The sequence below is a fragment of the Sinocyclocheilus anshuiensis genome, unplaced genomic scaffold (genome assembly GCF_001515605.1).
Source record: "Sinocyclocheilus anshuiensis isolate Anshui unplaced genomic scaffold, SAMN03320099.WGS_v1.1 scaffold2260, whole genome shotgun sequence".
NCBI classification, from domain to species: domain Eukaryota; kingdom Metazoa; phylum Chordata; class Actinopteri; order Cypriniformes; family Cyprinidae; genus Sinocyclocheilus; species Sinocyclocheilus anshuiensis.
In genome coordinates this window covers 305,109-328,633 of record NW_015547625.1, presented here as the reverse complement: position 1 = coordinate 328,633, position 23,525 = coordinate 305,109, and the positions used below count along the sequence as shown (strand labels likewise).

General features: G+C 37.0%; 1 protein-coding gene across 2 annotated transcripts; it reads left to right on the top strand.

Moving 5' to 3' along the window:
* Positions 1–552: 552 nt before the first annotated feature.
* LOC107701784 (protein FAM83G-like) lies at positions 553–8,307 on the top strand. 2 transcript variants are annotated; one of them, XR_001635684.1, is made up of 6 exons: positions 553–1,882; positions 3,293–3,460; positions 3,570–3,694; positions 4,289–5,516; positions 6,934–7,001; positions 7,263–7,320. XR_001635684.1 is itself a non-coding variant. In XM_016503892.1 (5 exons), the coding sequence occupies exons 1-5, from the start codon at positions 1,421–1,423 to the stop codon at positions 7,740–7,742; spliced, it is 2,463 nt and encodes an 820-aa protein (XP_016359378.1). In that variant the 5' UTR covers positions 553–1,420; the 3' UTR covers positions 7,743–8,307. The 2 variants fall into 2 exon arrangements, 1 of the variants encoding a protein (XP_016359378.1); XM_016503892.1 differs by lacking the exon at positions 6,934–7,001 and having other exon boundaries at positions 7,263–8,307.
* Positions 8,308–23,525: the final 15,218 nt, after the last annotated feature.

The window sequence follows — 23,525 nt, the reverse complement described above, 5'->3', positions numbered from 1 at the left end:
AAACAGAACAAACTGAGACAGACTAAATCCAGAAGAACTGTGACAACGTCTCCAAGATGCTTCAAGAAGGCCTGTTTATTTATCTGCATATTATTATCATTAACCATCAGAAAACCATGGATATGCAAAATTACTGTACAAATATTGAAATATTATCTTAAAATCTCAGGTAAATACTCTAGGTTAAAGGGGTCCAGCTGCCAAAATAATTTAAGAATCCCTGGCCTAATTAATAAGTATAATAATAATAATAATAATAAGATTAAAAAAACAAACTGATACTAAATAATCAGTGACAATCATTAATGAAAATGGAAATAGTAACATACAAATCCTATATCAAACTATCAAATATATCAAACAGAAGCTGTAGTTAACTGTCTGGATAGCAGGATATATAAAACCATTGCTAGAAGAAAAAAATGCACATTAATGCAAATGGATTAAGAATAAAGTTCTTGTGGCAGAACTAGCCCCAGGAGTCAATTTAAGTGTCTGCCTACTTATACAAAGTCAGGGGGAGGAAATAGGAAGTGTTTCTTTTACCTTCTTTGGTTTCCTGCAACTTTTTTCTTCCCGGATACCCCGCCCAAACCCACGTAACTGTTGACTCAACCGTGTAACATTCGGCTGCACGCCGCGTCATCGGCGCTCATGCAACCAGACAGCCAGCCTCTTCCTCTTTCCAGCGCCACAGAAGTAGGGCAAAGTAACACAAAACCCCACAGGACTTTACTGGACAACAAACTCAGGACATTATTTATATCGGGAGACGTGGAAAAAAGTTTTGTTTAACTTGCAACACTCTGGTGAACAATCCGGAAGCTTGTTTTTCGTCGGCGTCGGAGGTTTCCAGGGTTCATGCTTTTGTGGAAGACCCTAAACTCGAATCCAGTCGGTTTGGCTGCAGTCTGTTGCGCGTATGTATGTGTGTGTGTGTGTGTGTGTGTGTTTGCCCCTCCCGGTCAGGTGACTGAGGTGTGTCTAATCACTAGTGCCTGTGGAGATGCTTTTGTTCAATTCTACCTGTTGGTTAACTGAAAGATGATCTCCGGCTCAGCGGTCAACTGCGTCCTGTACTGAAGTAGGACTCTGCTCGGGGAACATGATCAAATAACATATGAGGCATCTTTTATAACTTTAAGAAACAATATCGCCTTTATTTTTATGAAAAAAACGAGCTTTTTGGTGCGCAAGTTATCGCTGAGCCGCTTTATTTTTGACAAGAAAAAAATCGATTGAATCGCCAGGTCTCACTTTACCATGGAAACCCTTTACCTCGATTGCAAAAGGAGTTTTCTAGTAGTTAACAACCTTTACTAAGAGTTTTTATACTTTTCTGGGATTATAGTGACACTTAAATAATAATAACGAGAAGAAATAAGAACCCGCTTTAATTCGGTTTGTGTGTGGAAACGCGATGGCTCTCTCTCAGGTTCAGTGTCTTGATGACAATCATGTGAACTGGCGTCTGAATGAATCCAAACCAGAGTTTTTTTACAGCGAGGATCAGCGGCTCGCGCTTGAAGCGCTTATTACGAAAGGACGCGACGCGTTTGACGCCCATGTGAAAGAGCACGAGCTGCGTCCTTTCCTGTCGGAACCCGAACTCGAGTGGTTGCGTCGGAGCATAGAAGATTATAAACCCGGTTCTGAGCATCAAAAACCAGATGGTACGACAGAGGGAGAGGACGGTGCGATTTCATTGCAGTATTGGCCGGACCGCTCTGATACCTCCATACCGAATCTGGACCTCGGATGGCCAGACTGCAGTTCTTACCGCGGAGTGACGCGCGTCAATGTGTTCACGCAACCGCCAGTGGACGGACAGACGACGCATATAAAAGAGGTTGTGAGAAAGGCCATCGCGCAAGCACAGAAGGTGGGTAATCTAGAGAAACTTAAAAAGGACGATTGTATGGTCAGTCAGCCACAGAAACGCTGTACACTCTCAAAAAGAACCGTTCTTACCCGGTTCTTTATGTAGGCTCTTCTGTGACTTTCAAAAGATCGATTTTTTTTTAAAGAAGTATGGTGCAAAATCGTGAACGCAACCCAGTTTTCCTTTTCTTTTAGTGCAGTTAGGCAAATGTCAACTCTTTTAACCACAAGAGATTTGGTTTCAGATTTGTGATATGTAAAACTATACTAAATTGTTAAATGATGACAGCGTTCACTTATTTTGACAGCGTGTCGTCCAAAACTTACGCTGAAGCAGCCGTCGGTTGCTATGGTTACATCAGGTGGAAAGCGATTTCTGTTCTCAGATCCTGACAAACTTGTAGTCTAGTGTCTTATGGTTACAGAAACCACACATATCTATGTCTGAAACGTTCTTGGAAAACATTTCTGAACTTATGGAAAATGAACATTAATTTCTTGATGTTTCATCATAATAGTTTCTTCAGAACAGCTTATAAGTGCAATGAACAATAATACAATTTAATTGTGGACCTCAAAAAGTTCTTTCACTGTAAAACATTTTTTGGTTACAGATCTTCTTTATGCACCAACAGCTTGTAACACTCCAAAGAGAAAGGAAAAATTGAAATCGCATCATATGACCCCTTTAAACTATTTTAAGTTGCTAAATAATAATCATGGTTTGGCTCTTTAATATTTGTCTTTAATATGCTAAATACTCATCTTACATTTTACATCATCTTACATTACAAAGTTATAATTTTAATTTTTTGAATGGTAATAATCAATGTCAACACTCACTATTCAATACAACTCTTCTCCTGTAAGCTGATTAATTTTTAAAACGATAACCTGGAATTGTTAGGAATGAATTGAGTTCAGCCGAAAATAAATGAAACATGTTAAATGTCCAAATATCCATCACGTTTCACAATCTTACTGGTTTCCAACTGACTCATTTGTCTTGTTAGAACTTGCTTAAACCCAGCAGTTCGGCCCGTGACACATACCGGCAGAAATTCCCTTCCTCCCCCTCTCACTTTAAGACAGACACACACACACACGCACACACACACACACGCACACACACACACACACACACACACACACACACACACACTCTCAATCAAAGAGATTCCTTTATCTGAAGACTTTTCACACAATGAGAGCTTATAACGAGATATGGGTCTCAATAGGTGTAGTACAACAGATTAAGGGTGTGTAGGAGTTGTTTTGTGTCATCATGTTGTCTTCTTAATAAAGAGAACTTACTCCATGCTTACAATATAATTGGAATTGGAATATGACCTTTGTGTGTATAATCATTTGTACACCGATAAATAATACAAAACCATTTGTGTTTTTGCAGATGATTGCTGTGGTAATGGATGTTTTCACAGACGTTGACATTTTCAAGGATCTAATAGAGGCTGGATTTAAAAAGAAAGTAGCTATATACATTATTATAGATATTGCAGCTATACAGCACTTCCTACATATGTGTGAGAGAGCCAACATGCACAGAGGACACCTCAATGTGAGTAGAAGACACATGCATTAATGTCTGTTTTGTAGACTTTTCTTAAAATGAGAAAATATGTAGATTGTGTGTGTGTTAGTGTATGAATAACAATTTGTGTTTGTAGCATCTTCGGGTGCGATGCATCGGTGGTGCCGCATTCTTTACATGCTCAGCTCAGAAGGTGCATGGCTCGTTGAGTCAGAAATTCATGTTTGTGGATGGAGACCGTGCTGTGTCCGGATCATACAGGTTTGTTTTGTGTGCTTAAATGTGTTTGTACATATACATGAAACAGTGTTTCATAAATGTTAGTAAAAACTGTTTGTCTTGTAAATTGCAAGTTCAATTCGGTATGGGTAAGAGAATCTTTCAAGAACCATAAACTCAAAGCAGGAACAGTCTTAACTAAACTAGAAACATCACTAATCTCACCCAAACATCTAATAGAGAACATGGGAAAACATTCAATACACAATGGCAAATTAAAAGATAATAATTTACCAGGACGTAACATGGTATCAAAACAATCAAACTAGAAGCTGAATAAAAAAAAGACTAGTCAAACAATAATCAAATCACAAGACAGACCTAATAAACCAATCATATGGCATGAAATGCCAGAATACCAAAAGAAAAGGGAAGTGTAAACAGACAAAACGAGAACAAAAAAGCTGGTGAGTGAGCTATTGTCACACAACTGAAAAACATGCCATCACCTCAACAGTGGTGGTAACACACTCTAAGATATTTTGATTTGCTAGTTTAAATGACATTTTATGTGATTGTGCTGTGCATGTTATTTGTTTATTCTCTTTTCTGACTTGCAGCATCTTTATGTTTCAGTTTTACATGGACAGCTTCTCGTTTGGACCGCAACGTCATTACAGTGCTGACGGGACAGGCTGTTGAAACTTTTGACAAGCAGTTCCGCGAACTATACCTTAACTCTCGTGGAGTCAATCTAACCAAGATCCCATTGGCGGACCCTCCAGAGCCTGACCCTGCCCCAATCGCTGTTCCTCCCCCTGTTCCTGTAACTGTTGCAAGAAAACTAATTAACCCCAAATATGCATTACTTAATATAGATTCAGCAAGCAAAGCGTCTTCAGACAAGGCTAGTGCCAAGAACAGTAACTCTAAAAATCCTATGGTCCTGATTCCCAAGCCTCAACGGGCGTTGATAGAAGCACCGCAAATGCACCCAGGACTTGTAGGTCTGCTAAAGGCAGATCTCATTCCCTACTTGCCCACCTGGCCTGAGCCAGACCCACCCAGTGATGTTATTGGGTTTATTAATATCCGTGATACAAGCAAGCCAGCGCCGGTGCATTTAATGCGCTCACAAATGTTCGAAATATCTAAAGCAATACGTTTTAAAGACCCTTTCACTGCCCCACCTGAGGAACCGCTACCAGATAAGGCAAGTCCTCGTCCTAAAACAACACAATTGTCTAAAACAGATACTGTAGATGCAAATGCTCAATTAAGCACCCAAACTCAGCCGGAGACTGATTCTAGCAATGCTAATCAAGATACACCAGCCAATACATCCGATTCGCCAAGCTCTCCGATCCAGAAAGAAGAACCCAAACCCAACCCTCCTCCACAAGAGCAGCAGTCCAACCCTGAATCAACAGAAGTCAAACAGACTTTAGAAATGCCTGTGCCCAAGCCACGCACCCTTCAGTTGGTGGTTAATAGACCGGAGGGCTCTGGAGACGCAGAGGTCACTTTGGTCAGACGGGATGAAAACCAGACAAAGGATGCAAACATGGACACTCACGACAATGATGCTGACAGCACCGCTGTCACCTGTGCACATTCATTAAAGGATAAAGATGAGAATTCCACAACATCAGATGAATACTATGAATATACTGACTCTGACAGTAGTGACAAACTCCCTAACGGAAGGTTAACGGGTTCCGGTCGTGTTGGAGACCACAGCCCTGATGCGCTTAACGTGATGGCACGTTTCTCTCAATCCATGCTGGACTTGCGATCGGATGATGTCGAACAAAACACTGCTGAGAAAAATCTACTGAACATGCAGAACAGAGATAAAACAAAGGTAGGTTGGACTTTGATTTAGTGTGACTGAATGTGAAAGTGCTTTTTTTCAGATTTGGCTCTTCACTCTACCAGTCTATAAACCTGGGAGTGTCTCAAGTAGATGAAAAGAAGCCAGGCGTGTGTGTTATGGAACGCACAAGGGCGTGCCGGTGTGTGTTCCCGGATTCTGTTGACATTTCCAGCACGCCTGAACCTGTATAAGTGCTAAAACACATGTATGGGGGTAGTGGGTGGTGGGAGAAGGGGAAAATGTAAATGAAGCTGCGTATCAGATGAGAGTTGAAAAATAGCATGTTATTAGGGTTTGTCAGATCCTCATTTTGGTGGGATTTCCCAATGGAAAAAGTAATACATGTGGCTCGGACTAAAATATTTGAGGTGTCAGGAAACTTTTGTTTAGGAATAATATATATATCAGCTATAAGTCAATATACTGTATCTACATACTTTTAAACATTTTATGGATATTGTATGTATTGGCCATTATTGGATATTTAATTGTGCTTGCTCCTTTTCCCTGTTACAAAATTTTTTACAAAAATTATTTAGATTCTGCTCAAATCACAAAATGTTACAAGATGTTACAAATTTAGGCAAGTTCATTTTAACATACAGTATAAATGTATGTTAGAACTAACTTGCCTAAAATTGTTTAATATCAGTTAATTATTGTTTATCAGTGAAACAGTTGGACAGAATTTTAATACTGGATATTTAACATCCCTACTTTTATTGCATAGTTCTTACAGTCCCACTTTATATTAGGTGGCCTTAACTGCTAAATACTTACATCAACTTATTGTGGTCATATTGTATTGCAAAACACTTAAGGTTAGGGACAGGTTTGGTGGTATGGGTAGGGTTAAAGATGGGTGTAAGGGATGGGTCAACAGTGCAATTATAAAAATAATTACAGATGTAATTACATGCAGGTATTTTTAAAATATAAGTACAATGTAAAAGCATGTATGTACACAATAAGTGCATTGTATCAAATGATTAATTTAAATGTAAGTACATAAGGCCACCTAATAAAGTGGGACTGTTCTTACAAATCTTTGCTTATAATGCCATCGTTTAGTCTTGTTTCATACTGTTTCTATCATATCTAATGTTTGAATAAAATGCTTCAGTTAAGTATGATGTGTAGTATTAATATTTATTTGGGTATAAAACTACGCTGCTTAAGGTTGTATCTGGTTTTTGTGTATTTGCTGATGTAGAATAGTGTAGTCCAACTTAGTCAAGCTTGATTAGGTCTGGTAATCCACTTTGGACCAGCAACTAACCAGCTACCATTTACCAAAAACCAGCTTGACCACTTTAAGCTGGTATGACCCCATTTTCTATAGGTATAGGCTTTTAAAATGTGACAAAGCTTGCACAAAAGATGACATGGCAATGAATTTTTGCAGCACTAGCGGATACAGCAGCTGGAGCGTGTGTGTAGTACCTGGGTAGAGTGCCCTGCTGATCATGCCAGGTAGGATGATGAAGATCATGGGAAGCATCTTGAGATAGCTGGCAAAGATTGACGCCCCTTTGGCGTGACTCAGATTCTTGGCTGACAGAGACCTCTGCACGATTACCTGCCAAGATACAGATCAACCAACATTACTTTTTGTTTTCTGAGTTCATATTGAAAAATTCATCAGAACAGTTTTTAGTTTGTTGAAACATTTGAAATCATGCCTGAAGGTGTTTTATCCTTTTTCTTTCTCACATACATATTCCTCCCTTTCAGCTTTACAAGATGGTTTCCAGGTCAGCTGTTCGAGACACTTATGGCCGGGCCAAAGTGGTGATTGCTAAACCTGGAGTTTTCCATAGACCTCCTAAAAGCAGCGGCCATGTGATCGGGGGCCACAGGTACTGGCAGGGGGAGGTGTATGCTGACCTCCCCTCAAATGGATCAGGCCAGCAAAATCTAAACCGCTCTGGCCGGTCCCCTAGAAGACAAAGCCTCACCTATACGATAGAAGGACTGCGAACCGGCAAAACACACGCTCAGCGGCTCACGCACTCTCAATCACTCTCTCCCGCTCATCGGGCTTCTCAAACAAAGTCTCCGTCTCCTCATAGACGGGTTGAGACTCGTATGCCATTAGGAGTATCTTTATCTAAACTCACCAGCTACAAACACCTCAGGGGGAAGGTTCCAGTGAACACGTCTGGTTTTGCTTTGGGGGATAAATTGTTGACACAGAGGCACAATGAAAATTAACTGATTTATGGTGGCTTTCTTTCAGAAAATAAGCAACAACTTTGTATTGAGTACAAAGGCATTAATGTGCAATGATGTAGCCGTCAGTCTCCACTGATAAAGACTTTTCAAATGGAGTTCAACTGGATCTTTAAACTGGACCGTGGCAAGCAAAACTTGTTACAAGCAGCCTTACTTTTTATTGACGTGCCTTTATTGTGTAATATGGACTAGTGCAAAAATTTGGTGGTGGATTTGTGACCATGGTGATGGCGATTTCACATTCACCCCTGTTGTTGACTAATTATTGTCTCAGCTTGTGGGAAAAGAATGCTGAAAAGGTTAAGGTACAGTACAAACTGACAGAGTTAATTTTAAAGTCTGCATTTGTCCATGGTTTTATATGAGGAGATCAGACTGTCTCAAGGCCTGTTCACACCAAGATGAATGTTTGTTGTGGTTGAACATTTTTATTTGAATCGCTTCAGACTGCTACAAACATTTGCATGCTGTCAGTGCAACAGATTCTGTTTATAGAGAGGCGTTCTAATCTCTTTTCCTGCACATTGCAGAAAAAAAAGACTGGTCAACTAATAAGATTAGTGCTTTTAGTCACATGCCCAAAGCTGCTGCTGTTATATTGAATTAGTACTTTGTGGTACACTCAAACTGAATATTTTGAATGGAAACAGTGAAAAAGCTGGGTATTTTAGTTTTTCCATAAGCGCCACCTACTGACTGAAGGTGAATTAGTATTTTGATTCAGCCTGTCTTCAGTTTTTTTTTTTTTTTTTTTTTGAGAAAGTCAGACCAGACTTTTGTGCCGATCATTGTTGGTGTGAACCGGCCTTCAGAACTAGCCTTTGAGTTGGAGTCAAGACCAAACCCTCCAAGATCCAGACCAAGACCCTTAAGACCTGGACCTAAACTCAGACCAAGACCTGGCTATTTTAACAAACTGAAACTTACTCAGAAAAACACTGAATTTATTGCAGCACTGAGCCAATTTGTGCAGTGTTGAATTGACTGTGGTCATGACTGAGACCCTTTGCCAAGACCCAGACCAAGTTTTGAGCCCCCAACCGGAAGACCCAAGTAATAAGACCCAGACCAATCCCACATTTATTGGGTCTTGAGGGGACTCCAACTCAGACAGTATTTCCAGGAATTTAATAATGTACTCCTTTGGTAATATTTTGTTTTGTTTAATGTATGCTTTAAAAAAAAATATATATATATATATATATTTTTTTTTAAGATGTGATTTGCACTGTACATTATAGAAGGAAAGTAGACCCAGACCAATCCCACATTTATTGGGTCTTGAGGGGACTCCAACTCAGACAGTATTTCCAGGAATTTAATAATGTACTCCTTTGGTAATTTTTTGTTTTGTTTAATGTATGCTTTAAAAAAAAAATATATATATATATATATATATATTTTTTTTAAGATGTGATTTGCACTGTACATTATAGAAGGAAAGTGTTACAATTTTAGTTATTGCAAATACAGTCTTCTATAATTTTTTCACTCTTTTATGCTAGTCTGCACACAATGATTTTCACAGTTTCTGTGAGAATATACTTGAATCATTTGGAGATGTTTTAGTGACGCAGGACTCAATATAGACTTTAGTTGACGCAAATCCCTCACAGCCTCACAACCTCAATTGCAAGGGTCTACCCTGAATTAGGTCTAATTGTGTAAAGATATTCAGACTTGGTAGATCGTTTTCCTAAAAGCTCTTTACCTCCAAAAACTGCAGTCTTTGCAGTGTCAAGTGATATGTTAAATGTCTTCTAGCAGAATGCAACTCATAATGCAAAATACATTTGCAACACTGGCCTTTATGCAAAGCTTTTTTTTACATTGTGTTGTGAAAACAGGGTAGCCTTGTTATCCATTTTTGAGAGTAAGTGTGTGTGTTGAAGCATACCTGATCAGTGCACCAGTACCATGTTGCAAGAATGGTCAATCCCAGTGTCATGCCTGGCCAGGGTAGATCTCCATGCACAGGGTCTCTGAACAGGTGCATGGCATCAGGCCTGGGCAGGTGACATGTCGTGTTTGGGATGATCTTAGACGGCACAGCTTTCAAATACACGCTCTCCAGGTTACTGTAGCCTCCAATCTTATTGAATGCTGTAATGCGTACATAAATACATATCAGCTAAATCTACTACTTTTTGGGTAATGTGTAGAAGTTTAGCTTTAATTGTTCTTTGTAATAGCATCAAAATGACATGGCATCAAAACGGAATGTAAATTTTGAATTGATTCCAATTAAAATATTTAAATTTCTTTAACTTATTTAGACTTTTGTGTTTGTCACATTGAGTTTATATTTTGTATGCTTGTATCTGTGTACTTTTTAAATTTAATTTACAGTTCTTAAAAACCATTAGAGATGACTTTCTCTAAGTTGCTGAAGACATTCATTGGATTTTCCCATTTCCACACCTCCATACAAACCAGCTTTGCAGGTTTTAATGTGTCGTTACCAGACTTGGTGCGATAAAACCTCTCTATTTGACTATTTTTTCTGGTCATGAACAGCTGTGTTACAGGATATTTTCTTTGTTGCCTGGTTTCTATTTCTGTGACAGCCACAGTGAAATCTGCTCCACATTACACCAAATATGCTGTTATTTTTGCCTGTTTTCACTTTTACTGAAGACAAATTCCAGATGATGAATTCCTTGAGAAGACAAAAAGACCATAATGTGAATAGAATGCATATGTTTTGATTAAATCTCGTTTGCATTGAATATTCACATTTTGTGAGTATTCTAAATTTTATGCATTTATGCAAGAAAATTTGTTTTAATTTTTGTGTTTACTTTGTGTTTTAGGTTATCTGGAAGAATTTTTTTTTTATTGCAGTCCATTATTGATTAATTTATTTATTTGAACAATATTTATCTATTTAGATAATAGATATACAATTGAACCAGATTTCCTTATCTCATTATTTATTTTATTATTATCATCAATAGGCAGTTTTACAATATATATAATCGTTTTGCCTATATCGGCAGACCACCACAGGTAAGTCAAGGTAAGATTTAGGATTTCTTGAAATGCAATGAATGAATGTAAACCACACAACCCGGAAAACTCTTACAGTTGCCATCTGTTTCCAGCAGTGTCACTTTTGAGATGTACTTACTTCCTCAGTGACAGCTGACATGAGATCACTGCCAGAGGAGAATAAAAGAAGAGGCCTGAGATTGACTGACCTGTAATGGTGAGGATGACTGCTCCAATGATCATGATGAAGGTCTGAAGAGTGTCGGTGTAGATAACAGCAGCCAAGCCACCTGGTGAAACAGGACTAAGCGGGTATTGCTCAATTCTCTCATGATGGTTGAATGTGATATGAGTCAACGGGGTCAAGTCTGAATCAGCACTTGCAGACAGAGGAGTGACTACAGTGACAGCAGTGTTGCGGATTAAAGTAATCATGCAATTATGCTGGAATCAGTCCATATGTAGACCATAATTACTACTGCAGAAATTAACTGATACTGAACCATTGGGCTTTGGTGAGAAAGTTTAAATAAGTAATCATTTAGTAGCAGCTTTTATCCAAACAACTGGTCAACAACTAGTACTACTTAAACCTATGGTTAAGTAGTTCGCTCGAGGACTCTTCTAGTTTATAATTTACACTATCCACAACTCCAACGAGGAACATTCCTGTTTCAAGCCCTGAGCTTTAACCACTACACCACCCCATCCAGTTTTACAGCATTACAGTGCAGAAGGAAGACCACAATTGATTATTGCATCTGCTTGCTCGGCTTGCTCGGCTGTGTGCGCAACACGGTGAGACATCAAAAGCTGTGCTTTGTCACGCTACACTGCTGCTTGTTGGAAAAAGAGCTTGTTTACTGCAAATACTATTTATAAAACCGCTCACTACTGAAAAATGTAGTGGTGCCACTTTACAAGAAGTATCATGAGCACTTATCTAGTTTATTGTTAAGTTACAAATATACTATTGTTCATTGTTCATTCATTTATTATGACCATTTCTATGGTCTATGACCATTTCTATGTTAATTTATACAGCTTGATTAGTTTATATAATGCATTAGTATATGTGGAAATCAACATTAGCCTAAATTAACAAATGCTCTAAAGGTATGCTTATTGTTATTTTAAGTTTTTGCAAAAAAATAATACTTCTATTTATCAAGGATGCATTCAATTTAGAGAGTAAAGACAATGCATGTCTTTACTCTCAAAAAATGAGAGTAAAGACATTCACAACTGTCAGTTTTACTATTCAATAATCCTTTTTCAAGAGTCCTGAGAAAAGTATCTCTTTTCACACAACTCAACTGTTGTCAACATTTATAATAATGAGAAATTTCTCCTGAGCAGGAGGATCATGTGACACTGAACACTGGAGTAATGATGTTGAAAATTCAGCTTTGCCATCAGAGGAATAAAGTACACATTAAAATATAGTAAAATAGAAAACTGTTATTTAAAATTGTAATAATATTCCACAAAAAGACTGTTTAGTCTGTTGTGATCAAAATAATGCAGGACTGGTGAGCATAAAAACATCAAAAACATGAATAAAACTTACCGACCCCAAACTTTTGAACAGTATATGTACAAAATACATACGTGCACATACAAACCTGCAATAGTGTAGAGGGCAGTGACGACCAGCATGAGCACAGTGGACAGGTAGAGATTCCAGCCCAAACAAACCTGGACAAACAAAGCTCCAGAGTACAGATCTGTCTGTAAACGATACAGAAGTTTGAGGTCAGTTTGCTGTGTTCTCAGTTATTCTGCATTTTATTATCAAACTGCATATTTTTTCGCCAATTTGCGTTTCTCCTAAAATGACTTGGAGAACAGAATAGATAAGAGTATATATTTAAAATGAATGTTGGCAATATTTAGATCATTTGATAAGAAATATCTGAGGTCTGACTTAATTCTAGACTTTGCTTGACTTTGTCAAATCTTGAGAAGACGTGAGATAACTTGTTGAGTCTCGTTTAAGAAAATCTGAGAAGTAGGAGACTTAAGCAAAAGTCTCAACTTGCTCTCTATTTTATCTCCTTGCTGTCTATAATAAACAGCTGAAATATCAACAAGACCTCATTTGTTATCATCTTTTTTCCCCTATGGAAAAATGCTAAATCTAACTTTCTATATTTTTAGAAGATATGTGAGTGGTTCTTCCTTGTACAAAACCTGTTTTTTTTTTCAGTTATTTTCTTTTGTGCGAAATTATATATACTTCTACATATATATATATATATATATATATATATATATGTGTGTGTGTGTCTTACGAAAGTATTCAAACCCCTTCTTTTCCACAATTTGTTATGTTGCAGCCTTATGTTAAACTGCTTTAAATTACTTTTTTCCACATCAATCTACAATCCATACACCATAATGACAAAGCAAATAACAGGTTTTTAACATCTTTGCAAATTTATTAAAGATAAAAAACTTGAATGATTCCATTGCATAAGTATTCATACCCATCTGGGACAGTTGAAATTTATCTCAGGAGCATTCATTTTGCTTGTAAATGTTACCACACTTTGAGTGAAATTAACCTGTGGCAAATTCAGTTGAATGGGTATGATTTGGAAAGGCACACATGTCTTAATAAAAGGTCTAACAGCTGAAAATGCATATTAGAGCAAAGATCAAGCCCTGAGGTAAAAAACAAACAAACTGCCTGTAGAGCTCAGAGACCGGATTGCATCAAACCACATATCTGGGGAAGAGTTCAGAAAAAAATTCTGCTGCATTGAAGGTTCACAGAAGAATGTAGCCTCCATTATCCATAATGGAAGAAGTTTGGAACAACCAGGACTCTTCCTAGAGCTGGCCTCCGGGCCAGATTGAGCAAATGATGGATAAGGACTTTGGTTAGACTGGTGACCAAGATCCTGATGGTCACTCTAGTTGAGCTCCATGATCATATGTAGAGATAGGAGAAACCTACAGAAGGACAAACATCACTACAACACTCCACCGATCTGTGCTTTATGCCGGTGTGGCCAGACTCAATCCTCTCCTCAGAGAAGACACATGAAAACACACTTGGAATTTGAAAAAAGCACCTAAAGAACATTCAGACTGTGAGAAACAATATTCTCTGGTCTGATGAGCCTCAATTCCAAGCATCATGTTTTAAGGAAACCAGGCACTGCTCATCACCTGCAGAGTACCATCCCAAAAGTAAAGTGTGCTGGTAGCAGCCTCATGCTGTGGGGCTGTTTTTCAGCGGCAGGGACTGAAAGACTCATCAGAGTAGAAGAAAAGCTCAGTGCACCAAAATATTGAGTTAGCCTTAATGAAAACCTAGTCCAGAGCATTCAGAACCTCAGACTGGGCAGGTTCACCTTCCAAGAGGACAATCACCTTAAGCACACAGCAAGAGTGGCTTATAGACAACTCTGTGAGTGTCCTTGAGTGGCCCAGCCACCGCCTGGCCTTGAACCCAATCAAATATTTCTGGAGAAACCTGAAAATGTGTGTCTGCCCCCATCCAACACGACAGAGCTTGAGAGGTGACGAGGCGAGGAGAAGAATGGCAGATAATTGCCAAATGATGATGATCAAAGCTTGTCGCATCATACCCCAAAATACTTGAGGCTGTAAACGTGTTTCAGCTAAGTACTGAGTTAATACTTATGCAATGTATTTGAGTTTTTAAATTTTTTTATAAATGTACAAAATTGTGACAGTTCTGTTTTGCTTTGCCATTGTGATGTATGGAGTGTAGATTGATGTGGAAAAAAAGTAATTTAAAGCAGTTTAACATAAGGCTGCAACAACAAAACGTGAAAAAAATGAATACTTTTGCAAGGCACTGTATAAATAAATATATATATATATATATATATATATATACACACGTATATATACTGTACATTATAATAAGTCTCTTATGTTCATTGAGGCTGAAAAAAGGCTGAAAAAACAGTACTTTTACAATTGAAATATTAAATATTATTATACATTTAATGTCATTTTTATTTTATTATATTTTAAAATGTCATTTATTCCCATGGTGGCAATATTTTCTGATTTGCTGCTCAAGAAATATTTTTTCTTATTGTCATTTTTGAAAGCAGTTATGCTGTTTAAAAAGCAGCAAAATTATACATTTTTTTAGTATTCTTTGATTAATAGAAAGTTCAAAAGAACAGCATTTATTTAAAATAGAACATTATAAATGTCTTTTGATCACATAACATGTTCTTGCTGAATTAAAGTATTAATTTCTTAAAAATATCTTACTGAGCCCAAACGTTTAGATGGTAGTTTTACCACTTATAACATCTAACACTTTTATGGCAAATAATGTTTTTTTTAAGTGCCAAAGTTTCATTCCTAGCATTATGGGTTTGTTAGTAAGCCAACAAGGCAGCATGAGCATTTGCGTGTAAGTGTTTTTGTGTGCCTGCAGTGAGAAACAGATGTTGAAACACAGCTAAACTACATTCTCTTTCACAACTTAAAATTCCATAGGTACAGAAACATGCCAGCACAGCCAGAGGCAGACAAAGTACTCAACTCTATTACTTGAGTGAAAGTACAGATACTGCTGGACAAATTGGATTGAAACCAATGTGGGTTTTTCTTTTTTTTTTTTTTGTAGCACAAGGAAGGTTTAAATAAATGCCATTTGTGTGATATTTATTGTCTAATACTGGCATCCAAGCAGTTACCAACAAATTTAAGTGTGCAAATACTTTTTAGTTCTACTGTATCATGAATATAAATACGTGTAAATAATTTCCACCAACTTTAACTTAAAAAGTTCAGTTGCTGCCTTAAAGTTTTAAGTATAATCAAATTGGAAGTCATTTCAACTTTTTTTATTATTTGTTTTTATTTAATTGTTAAAGTTATTTTTTTTAACTTCACTTACATACAAATCTAATCTATCATATTTAGACAAGTATAAGTAAAAAAAAAATCTGCCAGCACATACTTTGAAAAACAATTTGAGGTCTTATTTATACAGCGCTTTTGTTCCTCAGGTTCATTTATCTTGTTGTAAGAATTTGAGAAATGACAGACTAGACAAAGGACTGACAGAAAGGACCAACAGTCTAGACAAAAACTAAGAATAGGATATTCAGCACCCATAATTCCTGTTTTAAGACAGAAGCTGGTCCTCTTTCTCCCCCTAGTGCTGATCAAATGCAGGTGCATTTACATGAAGTTTTATTAGTGTTTGAAATAATGCCCAATAACGAATTGTGACTAATAAATATTTTGCACTTGTTCAAAATAAATGCAAGAAGGAAATTGGAAAAGAGGTATTAAAAATGATGTCACTCACATTCCACTCAAATCCAGCTACAGCGATCCCTACTGCTGCTCCTGTCCCAGCCAGACCGATGAACAATCCTGAACCCTCACTGCTGGCAAACAGAGATGCACCAATCTGCGACAGGTTAGTGCAGTTCTCAGACTGGACTCTACATAAAACAACTAGATTTACAGCAGTCAGCATCAGACTTCTTTTCTGCAGGCTAGTTGACATGACACATCAGGCAGTGTCTGCAGTGTGTCATGCATGCTAAACTTATCAACATTGTTTTAATTCTTGTATAATTATTATGCATGTCTAATATGTATAATAATCATGAACTTTTCCACGACATTCTAATTTATTGAGATGCACCTGTACAGGCCTAAATTTGTATGACCTCATTTTAATTGAGATTTTTTTTTTGTCATTCTGCATGACTAATTAAGGGAATTTCAAAAGAAGAAAAATGATTGGTGTTGGTGAAAACGGTAAAAAAAAGGTGACTTGTACAGTACCTAAAATACATGTTTTTCTATATATGTGTCTGAGAACCACTAGTTAAAAAATTAAAAGATTTTTTTTGAATTCTGAATTATACATAACAATATGCATAAAAATAATTAACACTAATTTTAATGTCTTATTTGGTCTGTCTGTTGCATTAATCAACAGCTCTCTATCTGCATGAACTGTGCAAAATCATTTTGTTCAGCATGAGTTGAGATGTTAAAGCACATCTTTTGCTTTAGTGGAAGCTGGAAATTTCTTTTGTAGTTCACTTGATAAATGTCACAAATTTGTTTAATGATCTGATTTGATAAGTGCAAAATTTTCATAATGCATAATGTATTTGCTTTATTATATATATATATTTATATACTTAATAAGTATTTATACTTATACACTTTTTTTCAGTTTCTTTTGGTTGATTTATAGATTTTAATTTCTGTGGTTTGACTTTTGGACCTCAACATATAAATTTTAACCTAAAATCTGGATTTTGAAAATAAGTAGTTCATGTGCATGTTTTTTTCTATTACCTTTTTAAAAAAGAAGCAACATTTTACAACATTATTCATAAAACACTTGCCTTGAGATCAGCCTTTGTAATAGTTTATATTACTGCACTAGCTAAAATTAAAGTTTTTTTTTTTAGTTAGCAATTTTGTTTGTAATAAAAGAAAACAAGCAGGTAAAAAAAACCCTCTGTGTTTTAATTTCATTGTTTTTTATTTATTTATTTATTTTTTTAAATAAAAATGAGCAGATACATTCCAAATAATCAGTTTTATTTTTTATTAAAAAAGAAACTGATTATTTGTCATTTTATCTGCTCATTATTAGTCTATTTTTAGGCTTTAACCATACTAAACCAAGGTTGATTTTTTTTATTATTATTATTATTTTTAAGTAGTTTTTAAACATAAACAATAGCAGATAAAATGACAAATAATCTGGTTATTTAAAAAAGACGAATAAAGGTAATTGTATCTGCTCATTATCAGGCTTTAATTATAGTAAAATGAGGCAAAAATAGTAAAAAAAAAAAAAGTTTAAATATTTCTTTAGTTGGGTCAGTTTACAGTAATTATCACTTACCGGCCACCAAGCCATGTCTCTGCCAGCCAGAAAATATCCACTCAGTGTGTTTCGGCTCACTCTGCAAGATGACTGAAACACATACATACATACACAGAACAATTTATGCAAAACTGAAATGGAGTTGTATTTCTCACTCTAACATCATAGATAATGTTAGAATAGTGTTCAATTTGAAATAGTTTCTATTTCCACAGTTTACATCCACAATTATCCAAATACACTAATGCACCTCACCCATATTCCAACAGCGACGTTCAATAAAAAATATGCTCCGATTACAATGATATCAGATACACTGAAAGACTGGGAAAGGGCGAAAAATGTAGTGATAGAGTTAGACGCCATGTCCTGCCTTCACACACACCACACACAGACTAAGACAACAAGAGGACAGAAAGACACAAAGCGTTCCGGTCAGTCAGCTCTGTGTGTGAATTGATCATTAAACACATCAGTTTAACGAAGCAAACTTGAACTTTACATGAAAACAACAAGGCAGATGAAACACATCCCTGAATGTACATCCATTGCTGTGTGTTGAGAGATGTACACATGCACCGGCACATAGACACAAACACTCATGACTACACACACGCATACATACATACATACATGCTTAATCGAATAATCAGTGCATTTCGACGTGTGATCTAACTAACCTAATGTGACTGACAGAGTCTAAAAAACATCCCTAGACACACTTAAAGTGAATAATTTACTTAAACACCCAGTGGTGCTACCCATTAACACACGCACATGCACTAACCATTAGCATCAATCTTACACATGGACATAAGTATACTCACTAGCGATACCTTTAGTATTAACTGGGGTCACTGTTCACATCAGGTGCACTTTATTTGACAGTGTGGCAGGGGTGTTTGCAACCTAATTTCTTGGAAATACAACACTATTTACACAAGGTGAAGTTAATTAATTATTAGAGTAAATTCATTTTAATGCATATTGGTATGTTCTGCTGCTTATTCAGTAAGCTTTTTAGTTCATATTGAGAAATACATTTTGATGAATAAATAATGTCTTTGGCTGATTCTAGTATTGCTTTCCAGTATATTGTGCTATTTTGGACTTGGCAGTCTATAATTATGATGGCGTATATAATATTTTGTCTCCCATTTGAGTTATTTATTACTTTAATACTTATTTCTTTTATACTCTGGCACTAAAAAATGTCTGACTTTTTTTTAATATATATTTTTGAAAGAAGTCTCTTATGCTCACCTGCATTTATTTGGTCAAAAATACAGTAAAAAGAGTAATATTGTGAAATATTATTGTTATTTAAAATAACTGTTTTTTTTTTATTTTAATATATTTTAAAATGTAATTTATTCCAGTGATGGTAAAGCTGAATTTTCAAAAGTCATTACGACACTGATTTGGTGCTCAAGAAGCATCTCTTATTATTAATATTTTGGTGAAAACCATTTGTCAGGTTTTTTTTGATGAACAGACAGTTGAAAAGAACAGCATTTATCTTCAATATAATTATTTTGTAACAATGTGAAAGTCTTTACTGACACTTTTGGTCAATTTGATGCACACTTGCTGCATTTCTTTAATTTCTTTAAAAAAAAAATGTAAAAAAATTTTTTTGGAATGGTAGCTTGCATGCTAAAGGTGATTATTATGGTATAAAAAAAACAAACGGTGAATTTAAATTATAACAGAGATAACATTTTCACAATTAATTATAAAGAAAAAGTAAGTCACACACTGAATTAATTAAACATGGGATTTTACAGAAGAAAGTCTGAAATTGTATTTTCTTGTTATACGTAATCCAATAATCCTTGTTTTACAACATCAGAAAAAATCTGTTTTTACAGTGTTGTACTGCATTAATGCATAATCTTTGTACTATAGTAATGAGAATCTAATGAGAATCTGCATTAGGAATATTAAAATGGCAAAAATAATATCTAATAATAATAAAATAATATTAATAAAATAAACAAATCGGTTTCTGGATGCATTATGGTACATTGCACTGAAAATAGAAGAGATCCCTTACTGTATCTCGGTCCTTTTCCTGGATATCTACCTTTGAAAGAGTTTAGTTCCAGCCCAGTCAACACACCTGCTGAATCTGTTGGTTCAGTTGTGTTTAATTAGAGTTGGAGCTAATCTCTGCAGGAAGGTAGATCTCCAGGAGTAAACTGTTGGTGAACTAGTGATTAATGTTCTGGGTGATAAACACAAATGTAGCAGATCCAGGTTGGAGAGAGCAGGGAACTGGTAGGAGAGGAATCTCCCTGTAGGTAATTCGGATAACAAGTTTTACCTTGCAAATAAATGAGTATAAATTTAGCCACAGCAGTCCTTAAAACTGACAGTGCAAAATAAGTTAAGAACGGCCAATTACCCACTGACTGATGGGGGTTAGAATGGAGCCCAAATTAGACATCTGCTCTGGTTTTGCTGACACCCTTAGGGAGTAATGTATCGTATCACAGACTTTTAATTGTAAGATTGTCACCAAAATTATGGCTGAAATGACAGATAGAGAGAATGGGAGTGGTTAAATTATATGATAATAATCAGTATGGCTATCAGTGTCTGAGGGCCACCAGTGAGATTTAAAGGAACAGCTCACACATTATTTCCCCAAAAGGAAATTACAATTATGTGGAAAACACAAGAAGATCTTTTACAGAATTTTTGAGCTCTTTTCCATAAAATGAAGGTATATTTTGACCAGGGACTAGCATGCTCCAAAAAAGATGCCTTGTATGCTGTATTTGATTTCTGAAGCCATACAGTTTTTGGACCATGTGGTGGACAGTATAAAAAAAGCTGCGTGAACATTGCAGAATATTCAATATAAGAAAGAAGGTCAGATATTCATAGAACAGTGTGCTATTTCCCCTCTTTCTTTAGAGGACCATGTGCCTTTGGCTAAGCGTACATGGTCAGTATCTACCCTGCTAAAATCTGTCCTGTGACCTTTCTCCTCAAAAACATGCTCGCTCACACACACACAAATACAGCACACACTGCTTTCCTCCTTTTTAATCTGTCAGGCTCATGGGAAAGGGTCTATTTAGTCATGCCCCCTGACTGATGCAGCACCATCAATTTAACCAAGCAGTCTCTCTCACACACATGCTATGGCAAGCTGCTTTATCATTTATTTCATTTAATTTCTTTTTACATTACTAGTTTTTAATTACTAGTAAGGCATCCAGTAGTGATTAGTGTTCTTTTTTAAATTAGTCACTAAAAGAAGAAATTCAGGGGAACTATTATCACAACTTAAATAAATGATTGCAATTTAAAAATTCCAATGTATTGTAATTAAACCTTTCTGTTATGTTAAAGTTTTTGGTGTACCATTGTGCTAAGAGTAGCTCTCATAGTAAGGTTGTGGGTGGCTATATGAAAGCATACAATAAATTGACTCTATGAACGATGCGCTAATGCCAGTGACAAGTAATGTTTTACTTGTTTATTAAATTTGTATGTTAAGTAAGTTAGCATTGATTTGAACTGAAATAGATTAATTGGTTTCAGGGCCACAATTCCATTAGTTGGAACATTAATAATGAGAATTCACCACGACACATGCAATGCTCCCTCTAAGATGCGCGCGCGCGCGGCCGCGGTGGAAGAAGTGCCACACACAGAAGAAATAATGTGCCACACACATGCAAAAATCCAAGTAGGTATAACTGCAGGCCGGAGATCTCCAAAATGGGGCGTGAACTCCAAAAGTGGGCAGAACCTCCAAAATGGGGCACGGTCTCCTCGCGCAAAGACTTTCACCATTGGCTGTGGCTTCAGCCAATTGTTATTGACTTACATGCAAAGACTTTCACCATTGGCTCTGGCTCCAGCCAATTGTTATTGACTTACATTTCAAAATAAAACTTTATAAATTAAACATTGTTTCTAGTTCATCTAAAATAAAATCTGCCTGTGACGAGAGGGGCGGGGCCGAGAGCCGTGGGAACGGAGCGAGGCTGGTGGAGTAAATGCTAATGTGCGACACCTGCGCCACTCACCGGTCTCGAGTCCCACGGAGGAGCTCCGGAAGGATAAAAGGAGGAGCTACGACAGTGAAAGACGAGAGAGGACCAGGCCTGGGTTTTATTTTGTGTTTTGGTTCTGTTTGTACGCCACAGTCGTCTGCGAGGGGCTGTCGTGCTGTTTTGTGTTTATTTTATTAGTAAAGTTTTGTTTGAATGTTCGCCGGTTCAAAATAAAACTCCGTTCCCACGGCTCTCGGCACCGCCCCTCTCTTCACAATGCTATATAAATAAATATTCTCCGTGAGAGCAGAGCCCAAAGCTCGTGGCCAGTGGTGTTCGGACTGGAGTTTGAACCTCTGCTTCATGATGTAAATGGGAATCACCCACGAGCTCTCCCGCGTGCCATCCCAGCGCAGTGCAGGGGAAATAATTTAATCTCTATCGCTTTGTTCCAAGCAACGGGGGCGTCCCGGGGCACGAAATTCGCAGGGTAGGAGGGGGTAGTGACGCTGGGTGTAACTAAAAAGGTGCCCTTGTCCGGTGAGGTCCGGTTGGGAAGTTACGGAACGATCTTCTATCGCATAGATGAGAGAGAGGGGGAGGTTGCCGCTTGGTGTCATGTGCCTGTCTGTCAATGGGAGGAAGCCATGCCCTATTTTGGAGTTCTCGCCCCCATTTGGAGATCTCCAGGCTGCAGTTATACCATTCTACAAAAATCAAGCACAGGGGAAATACTTTCAAAGAATGACACAACCAATAAAAAGGTGTATTGTGCAAACTGTACTAATTTATTGACACAACCAATAAAATCTTTAGAATCAGCTGTGGGGCGGAGTTTGCGCTGAAGTGGATTGGGGGGGGGGTTGTGCATGCGTGTCATGTGCCTGTCTGTCAATGGGAGGAAGCCACGCCCTATTTTGGAGCTCCCACCCCGTTTTGGAGTTCCCGCCCCCATTTGGAGATCTCCAGGCTGCAGCTATACCATTCTCCAAAAATGAGTTGTGAAAGCCATTTGATTGTATTCTAGTAAAAACGAAAGAATTGCAATGATCGGGTAAACCGCTATAAAGTTGATGTCGCTATAGAGTTAGAACTGGTGAATGCGGTTTACAGGTTTTATAGAAAGAGAATGATGTGCGCCAAATGAGTCGCTGTAGAAACCGAATACTTCAGTGGTTGCGGACGAAATTGCTCAAATCGAGAGCAAACGCAAACGCAATGACGTGAAATAAAACGTCCTGTGTTTTAAAGAAGAGTGGCTTGATTAAGTGCTGGAAATAGCGGATGATGGGCACAGAACGGTAACAAAACTCAGAGACATTTACAGTCACACACAGGTGTATTGTGCAAACTGTACTTCATAGGAATGTTTAGATAGCTATAGAAGAATTCACGTTCACGTTTTTTTTCTTTTAAAATATTTAACTTGCAGATCTCAGTTTAAATGCTTCAGTTTGTTTTCTATTCTCTTCTATCAGTTTAAATGCTTCAGTTTGTTTTGATATTATATTATATTATGTTAGGCCTATGTTATAAACCTAATAAATAATTGACCTTGTTTTTTAATAGAGTCACTTATGCTCATCAAGGCTGTATTTATTTGATCAAAAATGATTGCGCTTGTCGGAAGGAGGGACTTTGTAGAAAACTAAGCGTTTGAGAAAGGCGGGGCATAGAGGACTTACAATAATGTACAGTATTTGAAAAATAATGTGTTTTTTGAACATTAAAGCATGTCAACATATTCTGTTACACCAAATACACAAAATAATGATCTTTAAAAAAGCATCATATGACCCCTTTAAAATATGTAAAGTAACATAAAATCGATACTAGTTAGTTTTAAAGAATTAATGTTAAAACGACTTGCCATACATACACACGCACACA